The sequence below is a fragment of the Folsomia candida genome, unplaced genomic scaffold (assembly GCF_002217175.1).
Source record: "Folsomia candida strain VU population unplaced genomic scaffold, ASM221717v1 Fcan01_Sc010, whole genome shotgun sequence".
In the NCBI taxonomy this organism is placed as follows: Eukaryota; Metazoa; Arthropoda; class Collembola; order Entomobryomorpha; family Isotomidae; genus Folsomia; species Folsomia candida.
In genome coordinates, this window is record NW_019091202.1 from 4,586,200 (window position 1) to 4,605,540 (window position 19,341).

At 36.0% G+C, this 19,341-nt stretch overlaps 1 protein-coding gene across 1 annotated transcript; it reads right to left on the bottom strand.

Moving 5' to 3' along the window:
- Positions 1 to 8,517: 8,517 nt before the first annotated feature.
- On the bottom strand, positions 8,518 to 18,767 carry LOC110854489 (ABC transporter G family member 23). The gene is made up of 20 exons (XM_022102923.2): positions 18,639 to 18,767; positions 18,356 to 18,571; positions 17,687 to 18,001; positions 17,574 to 17,610; positions 13,075 to 13,122; positions 12,780 to 12,802; positions 12,653 to 12,705; positions 12,540 to 12,580; positions 11,940 to 12,096; positions 11,294 to 11,516; positions 11,065 to 11,215; positions 10,610 to 10,787; positions 10,424 to 10,539; positions 10,066 to 10,136; positions 9,922 to 9,987; positions 9,823 to 9,849; positions 9,580 to 9,752; positions 9,194 to 9,280; positions 9,037 to 9,113; positions 8,518 to 8,816 (listed from the first exon to the last, which is right to left on the bottom strand). Exons 1-20 carry the CDS (start codon positions 18,653 to 18,655, stop codon positions 8,673 to 8,675), a joined length of 2,220 nt encoding a protein of 739 aa, XP_021958615.1. The 5' UTR covers positions 18,656 to 18,767; the 3' UTR covers positions 8,518 to 8,672.
- Between the last annotated feature and the right edge of the window lie 574 nt (positions 18,768 to 19,341).

Here is a 19,341-nt window from a genome sequence, read left to right on the forward strand (position 1 = left end):
TGGCCTTATCGATCTGTCCGCCAGAAGACCAAAATACTGACGAGAAACGAGAAAAAGTTTTTTGAAAAAGTCGCAAAAGATCCATGAAGCTTGCATCCAGACATCTAAAAATTTCAAAAACCTATCTTCTCAAGATCAAAGCCAATAAGATGGACTTCAAAACTAGCGACATTAAAACCGTGCCAAAATACAACGAAGATAAAAAAGACGGAGCTAAAACAATTTTTGGAAAACTTGTTAAGAAAATGTTGAAATCGACTCCCAGAAATTTCTCGTCATGGACGATGAAAACTACTGCCCCGTTGACCTCGAAGCGTCAATCGTGTAAAGTTCTACTCATGTAGAAGTAAAAACGACGTTCGTTCGAAATATAAATTCAAAACCCAGCACAATTTCCGATTAAATACATAAAATGGCTGGCAATCGTAAAATATGGGAGCGTCTCAAATCCATTCCCTTCCACCAAGAACATGAACTTTGAACTTTATTTGAAAGAGTGTGTCATCAGGAGATTGACCCCCTCTATCAAAAACAAACACGTTTTATTTTGGCCGAACATCTGTACGTGCCATAGCACCAAAATAGTGACAGAGTATTTTCGAGAAAAAAAGTTGATTTCGTCGATACAAAAGACTGCGCCCCAAAAGTACCCCAGTGTCGAAACATTGGAAGTTTTTGGGCATAAATTAAGAAACAAGACTCTCATGAAAATAGGACACCAAAAAATTTCGAAAAATTTCCACGGGTTGTAGAGAAATCATCGTTGACATTGGTGAAACGAGTGGCAAGGCGCTCATGAGAGGTTCGCGACAAAGTATTGTCTCCACCGGTAGCGAAGGTATATTTGGACCACTTAACGATTAAAAAACTCCGGTATGATCATCGTTAGTATTGCACAAAAATTTCGTTAGATTTGATTCATGCATTCATTTTCTGCTGGTCAAAGCGTCTTGACACTTTCAATATGTGGGCAACTCTTAAGTTAGGCGTTTTTGCAATTTTATTTTAAGCTTTATGCAAGTTTATTTAAACTTTTTTCGCGTTTACTTTTCAGTTTTTTTCGGAATTTTATTTTAATCTTCTTTGCAATTTTTATTTTCAGCTTTTTTGCAAATTTATTTTAAGCTTTCATGCAATTTTGTTTTCAGCTTTTTTGCAATTTTGTTTTCAGTACAGTGCGGTCTTGCAATTTTGTGTTAACTAAAAACAAACTGCACTTTTATAATCCAGTCGCCAGCATGAGTAGTACATGTAAAGAAGCGAAGCTTATATATATGCATACTTGGGAATAGGCATACATATCGTGCGGTGTAAAATGCAAGGTTGCCATTGCCGACTGAGAAGGTGGGGAGGGGAGAGAGCGAGCGAGCGAAAGAGAACGTGGCAACGTCGCACCCAACTTTGTACCTACCAAACGAATGAAAATAGTTAAGAGTGATACGTACGAGACTAATGAGACAAAAACATATACCTAGGTAATTGTAAACACCCTCATTAATTATTTACCGAAATTAAATATTTTCAGAGAGCTCGATTTTTCTGGTGGCTTTCCGGGCAATCTGCAGAATCGGATGTTGGATATTATCCGAATGGTCCCCCGGCCGGGCATCCCGCTGCCGGATGTAACGTTGACGCTGATTGTGGGCCATGTTACACCTATGCGTCGAATCAATGCTTGGAAATTCTGGGGGGGGGCCTGATTGCGCCCTGGTTGCCAACTTGGTGGCACTGGCAAGTCCGTATTAACGGATGACGTTTACATATTCACGCATAAAATACGTGGCCAAGATCTTCTTACATAACTATTAGTAGAAAACATATTATAATAATAATACTAATAATAATAATAATAATAGCCTTTATTATCCTCATTTACTAGTACTAGGGAATGCACAAAATGAATTAGCATAGCACACTAGCCTATTTTCGTGAGCTTACATGTTTCATAAGTTTGTAGAAAATTTAAAGGGAAAACTATTTCGCGAAAAATTTACTGTAATGGTTTATCAATAACAAATTCTAAGAATATTTATGGTCAAGATCTAAAATTTATTAATAAACTCAATGAAAATTATGCCATTTTGATGCATTTGTGCCAATTTAATTTTCCAAGTTCTAGCATATTCGCACTATCCGCTTGACTGTCGAAAATTGTATAGCGAACAAAATTTAGTTTCTAATTTAGAAACTTTTTTACAACCATATTTTTTCACATTTCGCGAAATGTCGCCACTTCGTACACAGCGGTGTATATGTGCATAGGTACAATCTACCCAAGCTGTCTAACAAGACGACACGGTCAGCCTGGTTCCTTTTTAGGGAAATGTAGCCGCTGTATTTCTTCTTAATTCCGTGATCATTTTGGGTAAGACGCCCTTCACTCTTTGTATGTATCAGGATGGGGTGTAGCCCACAATTCTACTGAGCATGCAGAATTCTCAATGTCTGTAAAAGTTCAATCCTGCATGGATGGACAGAATTTTTAGTACATTCATATTGGGATGTATTTATATACTTATGTATTAGAATGGAAGCAATTCAATCGTGGGACAGGGTTGGGACAAGCTCATTATACACATAAGGGAGTTGATAAGGAAAAATGAGATGTCAAATCGAGCTAAGGAATGTTCACAATTTACGTTTTGAATAAACAAAGGTTGATACGGCTCCAAAATTGTGATTTAATAAATGGATATTTTCTCAGTTAAGGCTTAAAGACGAGAAAATACCATGAAACTAATATAAAGTTTGTTGATATGTACATAGGTATGCATGCATTTTGAAAAAATATGCACACTTATGGAATAATTAACTACAAAAGTCTTCCGTAGCTTAGAGTTCCGAAATCACGACGGAATAAGGAGGTCTTTTAAATAAAAAGAATGCTGTTTGAATACATAAAAGTTTATGTACGAACATAATTATTTACATACATATAAACGTATATACAAGATCATTTATTGTGTTCAAGCTCGCACGTAATGATGTTATTGAATTCACCATAATCACCTTGTCTGAGTCAAATTTCCACACTCGAACGACATCATCGCCCATATCACACAATTTGTATATTAAGCTAAACGTTTGGTAATTAAACTAACCAACCAACTAGGCCCAACCCGAAGTAATAAAAGTTTCATACTTTTGTCTCTTATTTATTAAATAGTCGGGAATAAGTTTCTTATAAAAGTCACCACAGACGGTTTTAATATGGACATGTCCACACCAAGTAAATCTCTTGGCCATCGGTTATACGATCTCTGTGACTCCGATACCTGTGTCGACATTGCGTTCAAAGTTTCGAGGTTCAGAGAATCCGAATCCTGGGTTGAACCAATGCCGATCAAAGCACACAAAAATGTTCTCATTGCCTCCTCTCCTTACTTTGCGACCTTAATAAAAAAAAAAAAGGTCGTCTTTATTGATTCCCAATTTTAGCCATTACATTTGAATTACAAGTGAACCAAACCTCACATAAGTGAGAAATAGATGGTCACAGGTTCCTAACTATGGTGCCCGTAGTGCAATGGACACCGCACAGACCTGTGCAACAAGTCAGAGAGGAAAACCACAAGGGAAAAAACTCTCAGCCAGTACTGGGAATTGAACCCAGAACCTCCATTCGGCTTGAAGCACAGTGTGATGACCACTCGGCCACCACTGCCTGCCTAATGGCTTAATGGCAGAACGCTGGAATACTACTAGTGAAAAGTTGGAGGCTATTAGTATTCCTGAGCACATATATCTAAATTCTGCCAACAAGTTTGTCAAGGTAACCGTAGAAATAATATTACTCTTTTGCAAGTAAATGCGCTCTAAATTCCAAATTAAGTTAACCATCCTAAATAAAGAGTAACGTTGACTTGATGAAGGGCAAAGTTTACTTTGGATTTAGTATAATTTACTTCTTAAAAGTGCAACATTATTTTTAAGAGTGTGCATTTCATATCTATATTTTATGTTAATTATACATAAGTATTTAAATATATAATAATAATAATAATTGATTTATTGCATCACAGCCAACAGCCTTTGCACATCATGAATTGCCTTTGCACATATTATTGATAATCATAAAATCGTAAAAATGGATAAAATTAATTATTGGTCAGAACATAGGTCAAAATATTTGGCGATTTTGTGCCAAAGGATTTCGCGGAATTTGTGGCTCCTACAAATATTTTAGAGCCAAAGGATGTCATTGATCTTTTCATATATTTTGCTGGAAAAGGGTAGGCGATATTTGTGTGAAAATTAATTTCTCTACAACTATAAAAGTGTTTGTAAAATACCCTCTCAATTTTTATAATGTCGTGAAAGACTTGCCAAAATTAAGAGTTAGTCGTAAACTGTACACGATTCTATAAACTGATTTCCACGTTTAGGCCGTCACCCAAATTCTCCACCCAGCCCAGGACCATGGCGGAGGCTAGAAATGCTTCCGAGCTGCACTATTTCCTCGATCAGGCCAAACCAAGGGATACAATTCAACTTTGTGAAAATGTATATGAAGGATCCTTCAAGCTTAAAGTCGATAAGATAACGCTGCTAGGAGCCGGCCCGGATAAGTCGATTTTGAAGTGTGATCAAACTCCGCTGGAAATTTGTAGTTCCAGTAACAACTTGTCTGGTTTTCGAATTGAGTGCAAAACAACGAGTGAAGAAAAGTTCGCTGTCATCGTGTCAGGAAGGAAGAATAAATCGGACGATATAATTGTCTGTGCGGGTCAATTTACTGTAATGGTTAATGAAATAGATTGGACAGAAAAGTTGCCATCTTTAACACACAATGGCGATTTGGCATGCAATTTTGAAAATTTTGTACAACATGCGAAGTCGGTATTGGGCAGTAGGAAGGATGTTCGCGAGCGTATAACAATTTACCCGCTGGGACAGCGCTCGTTTTTTTCGGAATGAGGACACCTGTCCAATTTAGTAGAGCACTAGGGTATTTAGTAGGGGTATTCAAAGGTATTTAGAGATATTTGATAGGGGTAGTTAGGGGTACATATTTAGTAGAAGTATTTTGTAGACATTTTAAGACAAGAACGATCATTGTGTGCTGAACGGTTACGGAGCTAACGTTGTTTAATAGAAACAAATGTCATCCCTTTAAAATCTTGTTGCATAATCGCTGCAATTATTCTGATCTTCAGCCTAATTAATCAAAAGTTGATTAAATTTGCTATAAGATTTGTTTTTTTAAATGTGGGGTCGCCTTTACTTTTTTCTCACACCAGGTCCATCATTTGTATATATATTCATTGCTTGCTGTGTAAAAAATTGGAGAATCTCCATCATGCAAAAATTACGATCTGTAGCTAGGCAGGCATTTATGGGGTGCTTAATAAGTATCCGGAATTTTTTCATACGCATATATCTAAGGGATATCAGTTCGTCCCAAATTCGAAAGGACCGTAGTCGTGTAGCACATACATCCATCGACTAAAACCCGAAAACTGGAAGTCGATATCTCTTACCGTTCAAAAATGAGGCCAAAAACCAGCGAGCAACTCGCAAAAGCTTTCCGCCACTACCTCGAAAACGTGGTTACGTGCACTATGAAATTGAGATGTAGCCACTTTAAAAATCGACGAATTCAAAAATCAAAAATTTGCTATACACTACTAAGGTATGAGCTACAAAAAACTGTTAATTGTAAAAAAATATCTGGTCGGCCCATTCGTATATCAGCACCCAAAGTGATAAGATTGGCAAAAATAGAAATCTGCACTGTCTGAGCGTAATTCGATTCCATACTTGAAGTTATCACCTAACATAATACATCATTTTAAAGCTTAGAAGTAGGACATTAAATCCTATTAGGTTTTATAAGCTTCTAAATACAGTGAAGAGTAAAATAAAAGTAACAAACTAGATGAGAGAAAAAAGACTCGACCTGAAGTCATCAAAATTGGACGGCCCGTAGAACACGATTTACAGCCAAGATCATCAAAAGGATTTTATCTGCACATCGTACAACTCTCCCAGCTTCAAGAAAACTATATACGCAAAAGTTGAAAATAAATCTAAGCAAAATTACCCCGCTCCGCCTGAAAACGGATCAAATGCAATTAACATGGGAGAGGTAAACAACGTTCCAAAATTTGCCCCAAACAAGACCTATTAAATAATTTTTGTCTTTATCCAGTAAAGAATATCATAGTCGATAAACTTCAGCCAAAAATTTGAACTTATTTCACAAAGTGTGGTCAATAATGGCAAAAAAGGTAGCTTAAAACAGTGGCGACGCACTTTTTGGAGCGTCTGACAAAAGCTCCTACAGATTGGGCGAAAGGAGGTGCATGAACCATTTGAAGCAAAAAATAAACCGTCGCAAACGCGCATACGGAAGTAGCTTCAGATTCACTCCACCCCTACGACAGCGGGGGAACACTTAATTTCAGTGTATTTCATCCATTTTTTAATTTCACTGAAAATCTCATTTTGCCCCGACAACACCCCCTGGCGACCAGGGGGTGTGGCACCACTCGGGAACACTTAATTTGACTCTATTTCATCTATAGATTCAATTTTTGTAAAAATCTCATTTTGCCCCGACCACACCCCCTGGCGCCCGGGGGTGTGGTCCGGTTGCACCCAAAAGTTGATAGGTTCCTCCCCCTGGGGTCTTATGTATGATGGCGAAAACCGATTTCAATTATCTTTATCCGTTCTCCCGTTATCCTGCTGACAGACGGACAGACAGACAGACGGACAGACAGACAGACAAAGTCTTCACATAAAGTAGCTGAAGCTACTTAATAATTAGTTTCAATCTTTGTCGCTCCCTACCCGAAATTTCAGTTATATAAAATTATTGGTTTATTTTATATTTGCATATGCAAAAATTCCGGATACTTCTTAAGCACCCCATACATAGCATGCATATTTAGTTGTACATCGTAAATTATTATGTTTACTTGATGAATTACTAAATACTTAACTATTGAAATTGTTGCTCTCATATCAAATTTTTAATGTAGGTACTCTAAACAAGGCGATTATTAGTCGGTGTCTATATCAGACAAGGAAAGCGTACATATCTTACATGACACAAAATACGTATGTATGTACATATCGTCGTATTAATTCGAAAACGACGTAAGTACAGTCGTGTGTTAACTTGAAAACGACGTAAGTACAGTCATGTGTTAATTCGAAAACGACGTAAGTGCAGTCGTGTGTTAATTCGAAAAAGACGTAAGTGCAGTCGTGTGTTAATTTGAAAAAGACGTAAGTACACAATAAAATCTTGCAAAAGGACGTAAGTGCAATTATAATTTTAACAACAGGTCAGTTTTTCTTCAAAATTGCTTGGTAAATTTAAATATACCTATGTATTATATTTATTGAAGTAAATCTATCACCTTCATCAATAATTCCATTAGTGAACAAACTGCGGCAACGCAGTAGCGCGAAAACGACGAGAATGCGATACAAACAAAGATAACAAAGATTGCCGAATCTGAATTATTTAAAATTAACAAAATAATTGAGATTTCCTCATTCTATCTTGCCACTCTGAAGAATAATGTAGAATAATGAATAATGCATCTTACATGTTTTACTGTTTTATCAATCCTAATTAATAAATCAATCAATGTTTTATACGTCCTACGTGTTAGATTCAAATATTTGTAAAAATCTCATTTTGCGTAAACCACACCCCTAGGCTCGAGAGGGTGTGGCACAACTCGGGAACACTTACTTTAACTCTATTTCATCCATGGATTCAATTTTTGTAAACGTTTCATTTTGCTCCGACCACACCCCCTGGAAGCGAGGGGGTGTGGTCCGGTTGGCCACAAAGTATGACGAGATCTTCCCACTAAGGTCATATGTATGATACCGCAAACCGATTTCGATTATCTCGATCCGTTCTCCGGTTATCGTGTTGACAGACAGACAGACAGACAAATTAACTAAGACATCGCGTAAAGTAGCATGAGCTACTTAATAAACTTTTGAAGACCCGAACTGATGCATTGTGCAATTACAAAATTAACAAGTAATGTTATAAAATTACAAACTTTACTAACTATGCATGTATCAATTACTACGTATATAGAAATAAAAAACCGAAGGGGTGCACTAAGATATTTAAACTCACGAAGTATTTTTGAACAAGAACTGACCAGTTGTTAAAGTTATAATTGCACTTACGTCCTTTTACAAGATTTTATAGTGTACTTACGTCGTTTTCGAATTAACACACGACTGCACTTACGTCGTTTTCGAATTAACACACGACTGCACTTACGTCGTTTTCGAATTAATACGACGATATGTAGATATGTGCAGGGTTGGGAAAAACTCTGAATTTTAATGAAAATAATAAATTGGTTGGAATACCCTTCAAGGTAATGAACCTAAAACAATTTTCGGACCCTTCTCAAAAATTACATATTTCATGTATGTACCTATGTACGTTACATACATAGGTATGATTACAGACATATCACAAATGATTATGATTAATGATTACATATGATTAGATAAATATGATCAGAGTGATAATATATTTGAAATTTTAATAACATTTTAGAAATTTTTTATAACTTACATGGGTTAATTGATAAAATGATTTATTGTTTTTGAATTTATCAGTACTTGGCAGAAATGTGTAGTACATACATATTTATATTATCTATTTCATAACATGCATGCATTTACCTCTGCGAAAATCTAAACTTATGAATTAGCAAAGTTAGTATCCAGTAGAACGTGATCCATCCAGAAGTAGTCAAAAATCCTGGCCACACCCCAATGTGGGTAAACTCCCATCCTCTCGTTACGATGGAACGGATTGATTCCTAAAAACCGAAATGTGCTTAATATTATTCGCAAATAATGGGAGTATTCATTACGAGTTCGCATTCTCGCATAGCAACATAAAATAAATTCTAGACATATCTAGAATTACGCAAGTTCACAAACACACTTTTTGCTACTTTTTTTGCAAGGCTGCTAATTTGTAATGAATACCCCCAAAGTTCTTAACATTGTTTTTCGATAATTAGCATTTTAACGTACAGAAGCCAATCTGCTTGGGAGCAAATATGTAATATATTGCATGGAAAGAGGCATTCCTTCAATGGGCCACATTATTCCTGAAAATTTAATTTTGTAAAATTTCATATCCTTAATTTCACTTTAATCCAGAGTAATCAATTGAAATTCTGTTTCTCACCGGAGAGAATCATGTTGGGAAAAAATGTAGCTATGGAGAGCATAACGGCCTCAACCTCTTCGTCACAGAAAGAAGCGATTAAAAATCCTACAAATATAAATTGATATTAAGGTCCCATTTAAATTCATTACTTTCAAAACTATAAATAATCTGGGCAACGATGTTCCTACACTCTAAATAATCTCGAGTTTAATTTGGGATGTCGTATCTCGTTCAGAGAAACTTACCCAACGTCGTACAATATTCGCTCGACTTTGAGTAAATTTTTCCGGTGTGATTTTTCTCGAAACATATTCAGTAAAATTAACATCCCAAATTGTACAATATCAAATTTTACTAAAGCCCGAGTAAATTTGCTCAAATTTATTTAGAGTGTGTGTACCAACCCATGCTAACTCCGCCAAGCCCCATCATAAATGTGATCAACACGGATAGAGTTAAGGATCCCAAAATTTCGATCTCGAAAATGTAGATTATCATGAAGAAGGAAAAGAAACACTGAATCACGAGCACGATTCCTTCCGTGACAAGAAATGAAGTCATGATTTCCCAACTTTGCCTGAAAAAATATTGTTTTTAAAACCACAAATTACATAATTTAAGTAATAAATAAAAAATGAGGGTCTTACACTCCAGCAACCATGCTTCTTTCCAAGCTAAATATAAATCGTAAATTTTAAAACAGGAAATTAAGTTTTAAAAAAATTTCAAAATTTTTAAAAGTTTACGTTCCCTGCTTCTTATCCCAAATGTAGGCAATGGCGCTCGAGCAAAGTGGAAAGAAATAGATCATGCTAAAAATAGTTTTATGGATATTTAAAAAAAATATACATCAATCACTTTAAAATTTAAAATTTAAATTTACAATTCACCATAAAAGTATGCCTGGGCCGATAAATTCTTTAAAATCGGTATCATCAGTTCCATAAATGCCATCCAAGTACTGAATTATTCAAGATACATGTTTTTGTAAATAACTAGTCCTACAGACACTCAAGAATTATGTCACCATTTCGAGAAGTAAATACACTCTGAAGTTTAGATGAAATAAACTATACATGCTAAATCCACAGCGACGTTAACTTGATCAAGCTGGCCCTGGGTTTTGTATATTTTACTTAATTTAGAATTGAAACTGCTTAAAAAGGTAACGTTCTTTTTAAGAATGCGAGAAACTCGTCATGTGGATGAAAATTAGCTATGCAAGAAGATGGAATAGATATCACCTACCCGAATCGGAGATTCTGCCAACTCCTTGTAAAATCCGCAGTTAATTAGCATCCCTTTCAGAAATATTTCGAACGCGTCGTAAAGTTCCTTCTTAATGGCAGATGAAATCTGTTTATCTGTAAGGAAAGAATAATATGTAATTTACCAAATTTTTTTTATAGCTAAATTGAAATCTAAAATTATTACTCGAGTAATCCATCTCAGCATTGACATAGGATCCTTGCAAGGTCTCATTCTCAATCGTATTCGCTCCCGCAGCACGTTCGTACACGTTATCCGAGAAGTTTTCAGGAAAGGATAGAAATCCCCAGATTTTTCCGGCTCTAACGGCATCCCTTGCTAATTCGTTGCTTGCATAGTCCCTCTACATTTCAAGAAATATATTATACAAATTTCATCAACTATGCACATATCCACTGGATATGACGGCTTCAATAGGGATATTCACAATTGCCTAGATACCGTTTGTGTCCTTAAATAGTGTACGGAATGGAAAACAAGTGGTCAATCTTCGTAAATATCGTAACCTTAGTAAGGTTATTTTTTATATTTGACCAAATTTGACGATGCTACACAAAATCTCGTAACCATCGCAACCTCTTAAGAAATCATGAGTACCCCCAATATTATTCTGCACTCACCAAGTAAATTGTATCGGTTGGTATTTCCGTTAAGAATTTACAACTTAAATTTTCCACGTCACAGCCTTCAATGGAACCACGATCCTTCAACCACGTGGTGGAGCAGGGCGTATAATTCATTTCATGGTTCACCACTCCCATCCACATGGGCCTGCGAATACATCAAGTTAATATTAGTGATTGATTATAATTCGTGTATATATTTAATTTTGAAATTTTGGCGCCATACTTGGGATCATTTCCTATCGCAAGACACATAACGAAGACTTGCAACGCCGGGGTGAACATCATGAACACGAGGAGCATCAAATTTCTCGTCATGACCATGTAGTTCTTCTCGATGAGGGCTTTAATCCTCTGAAATGATGTGGTACCCTCGTACGGCGAGTCTTCCAGTGAGGAGGGGGCACGATGAGACATTTTTCTCAGCGATTTCAGAAACCCACCAGTAGCTGCATAAAATATAAAACATCACGAATATTAAATCAATAGTTTAACTATGAAGTTAAATAGAATCGTAGAACCTTACGTGCATAATTATGTATTTGCATAGTTTTCTGCATTGGGACCTTGTTTCGTGGGCAAGTAAAGTAAACACTTGAAGGAAATTGGTTTCTTGCTTTCTACTTATTTACGTGCAAGAAATGCAAGGCGCAAAAGACCAAGAAACTAAATACTGCTTTTTGCATGAAAATTTGTGCAGAAAATTGGGTTAAATTTCTGTACAAACCCGTTTAAACTTTTACTTACTATTAGAGTAATTCTAAAAAATTAGCTAACGGGAGATAGCGAAATACATGTTAAATGAGTATGAGTTGCATATCGTATTCCACCTTGTTTTATCATTAATAGGACCAAATTAACTAAAAACCTACAGTTTTTCCTAGGCCGGCAATTCTCTTCATCCATATTCATGTCGTCGTTTCGACACAGTTTCAAAACAATTTCTTCCAGCGAGATGGTTTCATACTTTTGCAGTAATTCGTTCGGACTTGACTCCGTAATGAGTCGACCGCCACGCATTAGTCCGATCTGCGGAATCAAAACCCGGGTTTTTATAAACAAAATTTAAGAAATGTACAAGATGAGCGTAGTCATGAGTCATGACAACGTCATGACCCATTCACAAAACTTGAATAAGTAGATCGCAAAATTTGTGTCGTGGAGAGATTTGCAAAATTTGTGTCGGGGAAAGATTCGCAAAATACAACTTCGCAAATCTATTAAATACACAAATACGTTTCGATCTTGTTTCTAGAGATTTATGTAGTTTTTTCTACTGGTGAGGTTGAGTTTACGAAATAATTTTGTAAAATAAGAACATTCCCAATTCCTGTAAATTTGCGAAAAAAATTCCATATCTTTCCAACCAAAGTTTTGTAAATCCTCGCAAATTTCGGAAACTTCGCGACTTGTATTGCTACATATTCTCAATTTGCGAAGGTTGACGTAAGTACGCTCATCAATTTACACACCTTGCTTGACGCACGTGCCTCCTCTGAGTAGTGAGTGCTGACTAGAAATTAAAAAAATGAATAAAATATTCAGCACATTTGTAGAAAATCTGAAGGTAGTTTTCATGATTTACCAATGATTGTGCTGTGCTTTTTTGCAACGAGTTGGACGAGATGGTTCCAAATGCTAGATATGTAAGAACATATGCATAATAATACAGATAATTTGGGCAACTAAACAATTAATTTCAGTAATCTCACTTTTCCCGCAGTAAAGGGTCAACCTAAATAAGAAGTACAACCCATAATTAATATTCATAACATGCTGGCATACTGTTTTAAGTAATTTAACCCAGAGGTCGACGCCGCCGATCTCACGCCGCCGCGCCGCCATACGCCGATGATTTTTCCGCGCCGCCGCCGCCGCAAAATTTGATTTCCTATTCCTTTAACATTGCGACGCCGCTCCGCGCCGCCGACGCCGCCGAAAAATCACTAAAAACTGGCGCCGCCGCCGCCGAAAATTTGTCGGCGTCGACCTCTGATTTAACCTTACCCCAACGGTAGGCTCGTCCAAAATTAAAAGCTCAGGGGAATGGATCAACTATAAAAAGAGACGTTTATTTGCACACTTTTAAAAATAATGTCAACCTTTTGACAAGTAAATCTACACTCTCAATTCCATATTCAATATGTAGATTATGCTAAATATGTACATATGTACCGAGTAATGTTTAATTCATACAAAGTAAAGTTTACTCTCGACTTTGTACATATATGTACACAACATGCACCCTACTTAATATTTTCACATTGCATTTACTTTGCAAAAAAAGTAAAATAATTTTTAAGGGTGCAAAAATTAGTCAGGCTCCATACATATTTACTATTAGATAATAATGATTTTTATAAGTTTTTTTTTTAATTTCCAGATAACACGACCGCAGGATTAAATTCTGCTGAAATACGTGACGCGAACTAAAATTTCGTAACAAAACCGGACCTGTGTATTTAAATTAACTAAATTTTTTCCAATTAAAGAAATGTCCATATCATTTTGACATATGCTAATGTATTTATCCAAAGAAAAACAAATAAGGTTTTCCCAGATCACATTGAAAGTCTGAATATTACATAACGCTTGAACACATTTGCCATGCCAACAAGGAACTTTGTCCTATGACTAACAATGAAGGTCTCCCAACGTATGCTCATAGATTTAGACAGAACTAGTGTCACAAATATCATTAGTATGAAATTTTCAAATTGCACTATCTGCCAATACTAAAGTTTAGTCGAAATATTTGCATCAAAATAGGAGAAAACTCACCCCCAGGGCTGGAAAATTTGTTAATTTTCAAAATTTGCTGCGCATTTCTCCCACTTTGGTTGCAAATATATCCGTCAAACCTGCACATTGGCAGATAGTTGCATTCGCAGATTTCACTAATTATATCAGTGATCGATTGACGCTCGTTTGATTAAAATCTCTTAGCATATACGTTGGGAGACCTCTATTCTAAGTATGTATGTACGTACATATCCATCTAGATTCGTACCCAGTGATGCGACACAATAAAAAACTAAAACATTCTTCTACATTGATTTTTACTACAATGTGATTAATTGCGCAAATACGGGCAAGGTGACGAACAAGAAGATGACCTATGTATGTACATATCTAACAAGATATTTATGTAAGCAACTATGTACATACATAACTTAATAAAAATGTGCAACAAGATATCAACTGCAGGCCAACTTTTCTTTCAGTGAGGTAGGTCATCTCAACGAAAAGTTGACAGCTACCTGGAGAATTATGAGGTCAGCCAAACCACTTTATGCAGGTGCATATGTTTGCATGCATGCACTTGTGTAACTAAATATGTAAATACATACCCCAGAGATGCTTACATGGTGTGATCCTGTTTCGTTAAAGAGATTATTATAAAGCAATCAATAATGAGAATAGGATCGTTAAATCCTAAAAGGCACTTTAAGTAAAAATCAGCAAGATATCTAAATCTGTAGATGATTCTGGTAAACTTGAAGCAAGTAGAATGCATGCATAATTAGCAAATATACATATGTACCTAATTTAAATAAGAGAACTGGTATTAAATTTTCAGGTATCATAATGGATAAATAGGTCGAGAATCGATGCGACATTTGCTAAGTTTTTTAAATGGCACTTTAATCAGTAAGTTATGGTACACAATTAAATGAATTTTACCTGATCTGTATACACACTTGTACAAATATGTTACACACTAAATAAAAGTAAGTAAAATTTACTAGGGGTTGGGTAAAAAGAGGATGACATAACCAGAAGGTAAAATTTACTCAACCTTTGTACACAATTTGTCCAAAATTTGTGTAAAATTTGTCCTACGGGTGGCCAAATTTTGCACAATGTTTGAAAAATTTTACCTTTTGGTTGTGTCACCCACTTTGTTGCCCAACTTTGTGTAAATTTCACTTCTTTTTATTTAGAGTGTATAACTAAATAAAAATCGGGTAGATAAGTAGAAAGAATTTTCCTGTTAATAAACCGGAATAATAAAATTTGTGTATGTATGTATACATAATTACATATCACACTTTAAGGAAAGTGGTGTTAAATTATCTGGTCCCATTACGGGGTGGGGTAACCATTTACGTATCAGCCCCTACCAGATTTTTGCCTTGTAAAAAATTATGTAAGAAGTTCTTACATATTTTCTTACTAAGAACCAAGCAGCATAAAAATAATGGTACTGAAAATTTCACCAATGTTTAAGAATATATAGGCACGTTCTTGTCATGCGTTGAACACGTGGTGCAAAACTGACCTGTCACACAAAACCTTTGTCTGTCCTCCAACCAGTTTGCAGTTATGTAATTTATGAAGATCACCTTAGTCTCTACATAGTGGGGTCATAAGTTCTCGTGAATGCATTTCCGGTAATAAATCCCAAAGTATTAGAGCTATCTGTTCGAAATTTTTATGGATTAACAAGGTATTAATATTGTTTAGAAATCATAACTTCTTTGTCAAGATTTCGTCCACGGGCAATTAGACAAGACATAACTCGTGACGGCCACAGGTTGATCGTGGTACGCGCCAATTTTCGTGCAAAAAGTATTTCAGACTTTTCACCGTTGGCAAAAAATTTAATAGAAAAAAAGGCCAGATATTTGTTGTACAGAAGTCTGACATCCGTTTAAGTATGCGGAAGTCAATACGAAGTCATCACCGTGGTGTGCATGGGAGCAAGTTGGCTGGAGAAATGAAATCTGTTTTTTTACCGCAAAGGGTACAAGTTGAAGCCAAGAATTATTTTCAGAGTGTCCTAAAGCCAAACGTTAATAACCTGAACCCTGGACCCTCCGAAAATCGACATTGGACCTTTCAACAAGACCCTGTTCCTGCGCAAGGTGCAAAATTGTCCAAAACTGGCTTCAGACGAATTTTCATGACTTTTTTTCATCCGTAGAACGGTGCTCAGTATCTGCAGACCTTAATCCCCTAAATTATGACTGGTGGTGAAAATTATAGGTACAAGTATGCTCTAAATTTCACCCAAGTGTGGAAGGGCTGAGGTCGCACTTACTGAAGATCTGGCGCTTTTCCCTGGAAATCCGTGCGTGCCGCGATTGAACAGTTTTCGCCACGACTTATGTCTTGTGTACAAGCCCGTGGAGGAAATTGTGAAAACGAAGTTATGATTTCTAAACAAGATTAACCACTTCAACCCTAGGAGACGAGTTTTTTCATACCTTTCACCCCTAGTAACCGCGAATTTTTACCTCCCTTCACCCCGAAATTTTTATCTACTGCATGACGTTAATTCCTGGGCCATGAATTAAAAAATGTTGTTCCCACCGGAATTATTCTGGACACTTTTTTATGAAAATTGATGTGAATAACCTTTCAAGAAGGTATTTTGAGTTGTAATTTGCATTTTTGAGTTGTGGCGAACCACCAATGTTTATAGCCGAAAATAGCCAACACGCCGAATTTTAAAAATGATTGTAATTGCATGAAAAGTTAGACAAGCATGGAGTAATACTTGCATAATAGTACGTAAACTCGCAAATATTGATTATAGCGCATAAAGTGCCTTAGGAGCCGATTTTGGGCGGGAAAACCAAAAATCCTTACAATGACTTTAAATAGACAGCAATGACAATGAATAATTATCCCGTGAGAGGAAATTGCTCGAACATAGACTATGGCACATCTGGTGAATAGAAATCAATTTTAAGCGGGAAAATTAAATTCTACTAATTCCTGGCAATCTCTCAATTTTTAATTTTCCCGCCCAAAAGATATTTCAGCGGCACCCGATACGTAAGCATTAATTTTGACGTAGTTTACCCTACCGGCAAGATTATTTGTGGTATATAATTAAATCCATGCAATGATGCAATTCATCAAACTTTTAGTTTTCTCGCCCAAAACGCCCGTTTGTGCTACATGCGAGCAAAACAATTTCTCTAATCTTATCGTAAACCGTTGTTGAAATAAATCGGTGTCGAAATTTCCTTGCAAAAAACAGTTTTCACAACTCGGCGTGTTGGCTAGATATAGCCACTTGGCTATAAATTTATTTTGCATCCATTTCTAATATTATTTCCTAAGAGACAATTTATCTTCCCGCCTAAAGGGCGGGTTGTTGACTCATAACTCTTGCTTTACTTTGCTTGGAGAGGCAATGACCTAATTTTTTCCGGATACGACACATAGTCGTAGGCCGGTGTGAACGGAAAATACGCCACATAGTCGTATCCGTTGTCAAGGGTCAATACGACACATCGTCGTATTCCGGTGCCAAGGGAACTTACGCCACATGGTCGTACTCGGCGTAAAGGTCAAATACGCCACATAGTCGTTATAGGGGCGAAGTGGTTAATACCTTGTTCATCCACAAAAATTTCTATCAGATAGCTCTAATACTTTGGGCTTTATCACCGGAAATGCATTCACGGGAACTTATGGTCGGACTATGTAATTGTGAGAATGGACTAATTCTCATAAATACTAAGTAATTATGCAAATCCGTAAATACTCACGGCAAGAGCGAGAGAAACTCTTCTTTTTTGGCCGCCACTGTACATCAAAAATATTTAAAAAATAATTTTACGAATTTAATTGAAAATTTTAAATGTATATATTTTTTAAATACCTCAAAGTTCCAATCCGTCTCTCGGCTCCAGGCAAGTCCAAAAATTGTATGAGAAATTCCCTACTTTCCTTCAACTCTGTTCCACTCATGTTGTAAAGGGCAGCAAAATATCTCATGGACTCATCAATTGAAAAGCCGTTATATAAAGCGAGGTCTTGGGGCATGTAGCCTACTCTTTTTCCAGGTATTCCACTTCCACGAGAACCCGGTTTTCTGCCGAAGACTAAAATCTCCCCGGAATTTAGATTTCGAATTCCGACGATGCATGATAATAGGGTCGTCTTCCCACATCCGGATGAACCCAGGAGGGAATAACTACATATTTTTACGAATGTGGTCATTTAAAAATAATATTTCTACAATTCATGTAGTTCTTGTAAAATTCGTAAATTCTATAAACTCAAAAACTTTTACGAAATTTTAAAAACATTTTTTAGGAACAATTAGGTTATAAATTTTGAAACCATGCTCAGATCAAGGACGTTGCTTTCTTTTGTAAAAATTTGAAATATAATTTTACAAGACACGCGAATTTTACGACTTATTACTGACTGTGTGAATACCCCTAATATTTTCTTAAATAAATGGTTAAAAAATGAATAAAATATGAAATATGAAATATAAAAATAAAAAATATAAAAAAATTCTTTGAAATAAAAAAATCCTTACATCGTCCCCTTTTCTATCGTCATGCTTAAATTATTCAGCACTTGTGGTCCACTCCCATAACTTTTTGAGGCATGTTGAATTTTCACGGCTGCCATCATTCCACTTTTCCAGAGATTATTTCCATGTTCCATCTGGCCTGACTTAATTTCCATTTGAAACCCTGGATTATCGTGACCACGTGTCTGAATATCGTCGTCGAATCGTGTCTTGATATTGCTAGAAAAAACACAAATGTTTCAAAAATTTTTAACTTTCCTAAAATCTTTTTAAAAGTTTTCCTTACGAAATTTTATTTTCCATGATTGATCGTAATGGTTTACTAACACTATAATTATTGGTCAAGTTTAATCAAGATTGTCGTGTTCCTGCAGGGCTTGGCTCCACGAGAACAATGAAAAGGTGGACATCGCTTGGCTTGTCTTTATATGGAACGAGTGGACCTCGGGGTGAAACTTGTCCATGAAAATTGTGCTTAAAGTATGTATATATGCATTTAATATGAAAGTAAGAAGCAAAACTAATCATAAAAAAATTATTATGCAACTGCATTTGTCCAAGCTGCATTAGATATTTATTCACATTGTTTAATTGCGTTGTCACTGCAAAATTTTTCTAAAATTTGGAATTTTGTTTTTAATTTTTTGCTTAGGAAATTTTATTTTGCATTTTTATGTAATCGTAACTTGTCTTTTGTTAATTTACAACATTAATTAGTGAATTTTAATTATTGTTCCTCGCTAATTTGTCTCCACGAGAAGAATGTCACGGTTAACAAAGTTTGTGTTGTCTTTATCTAGAACGAGTGGATCTTGTGCATGCAACATGGGCATGCAAATTTGGCATGGAACAAGATATACATTTTTGCATATTTAATGCGAAAGTGGGTACCATGATAAAATTATTGTGCAATTTCACGTTGTCCTGTGTGCATAAATATGTAAATTGAATATCTATTGTTTAGTTGTGTGGTCATTCTCATCTTACGT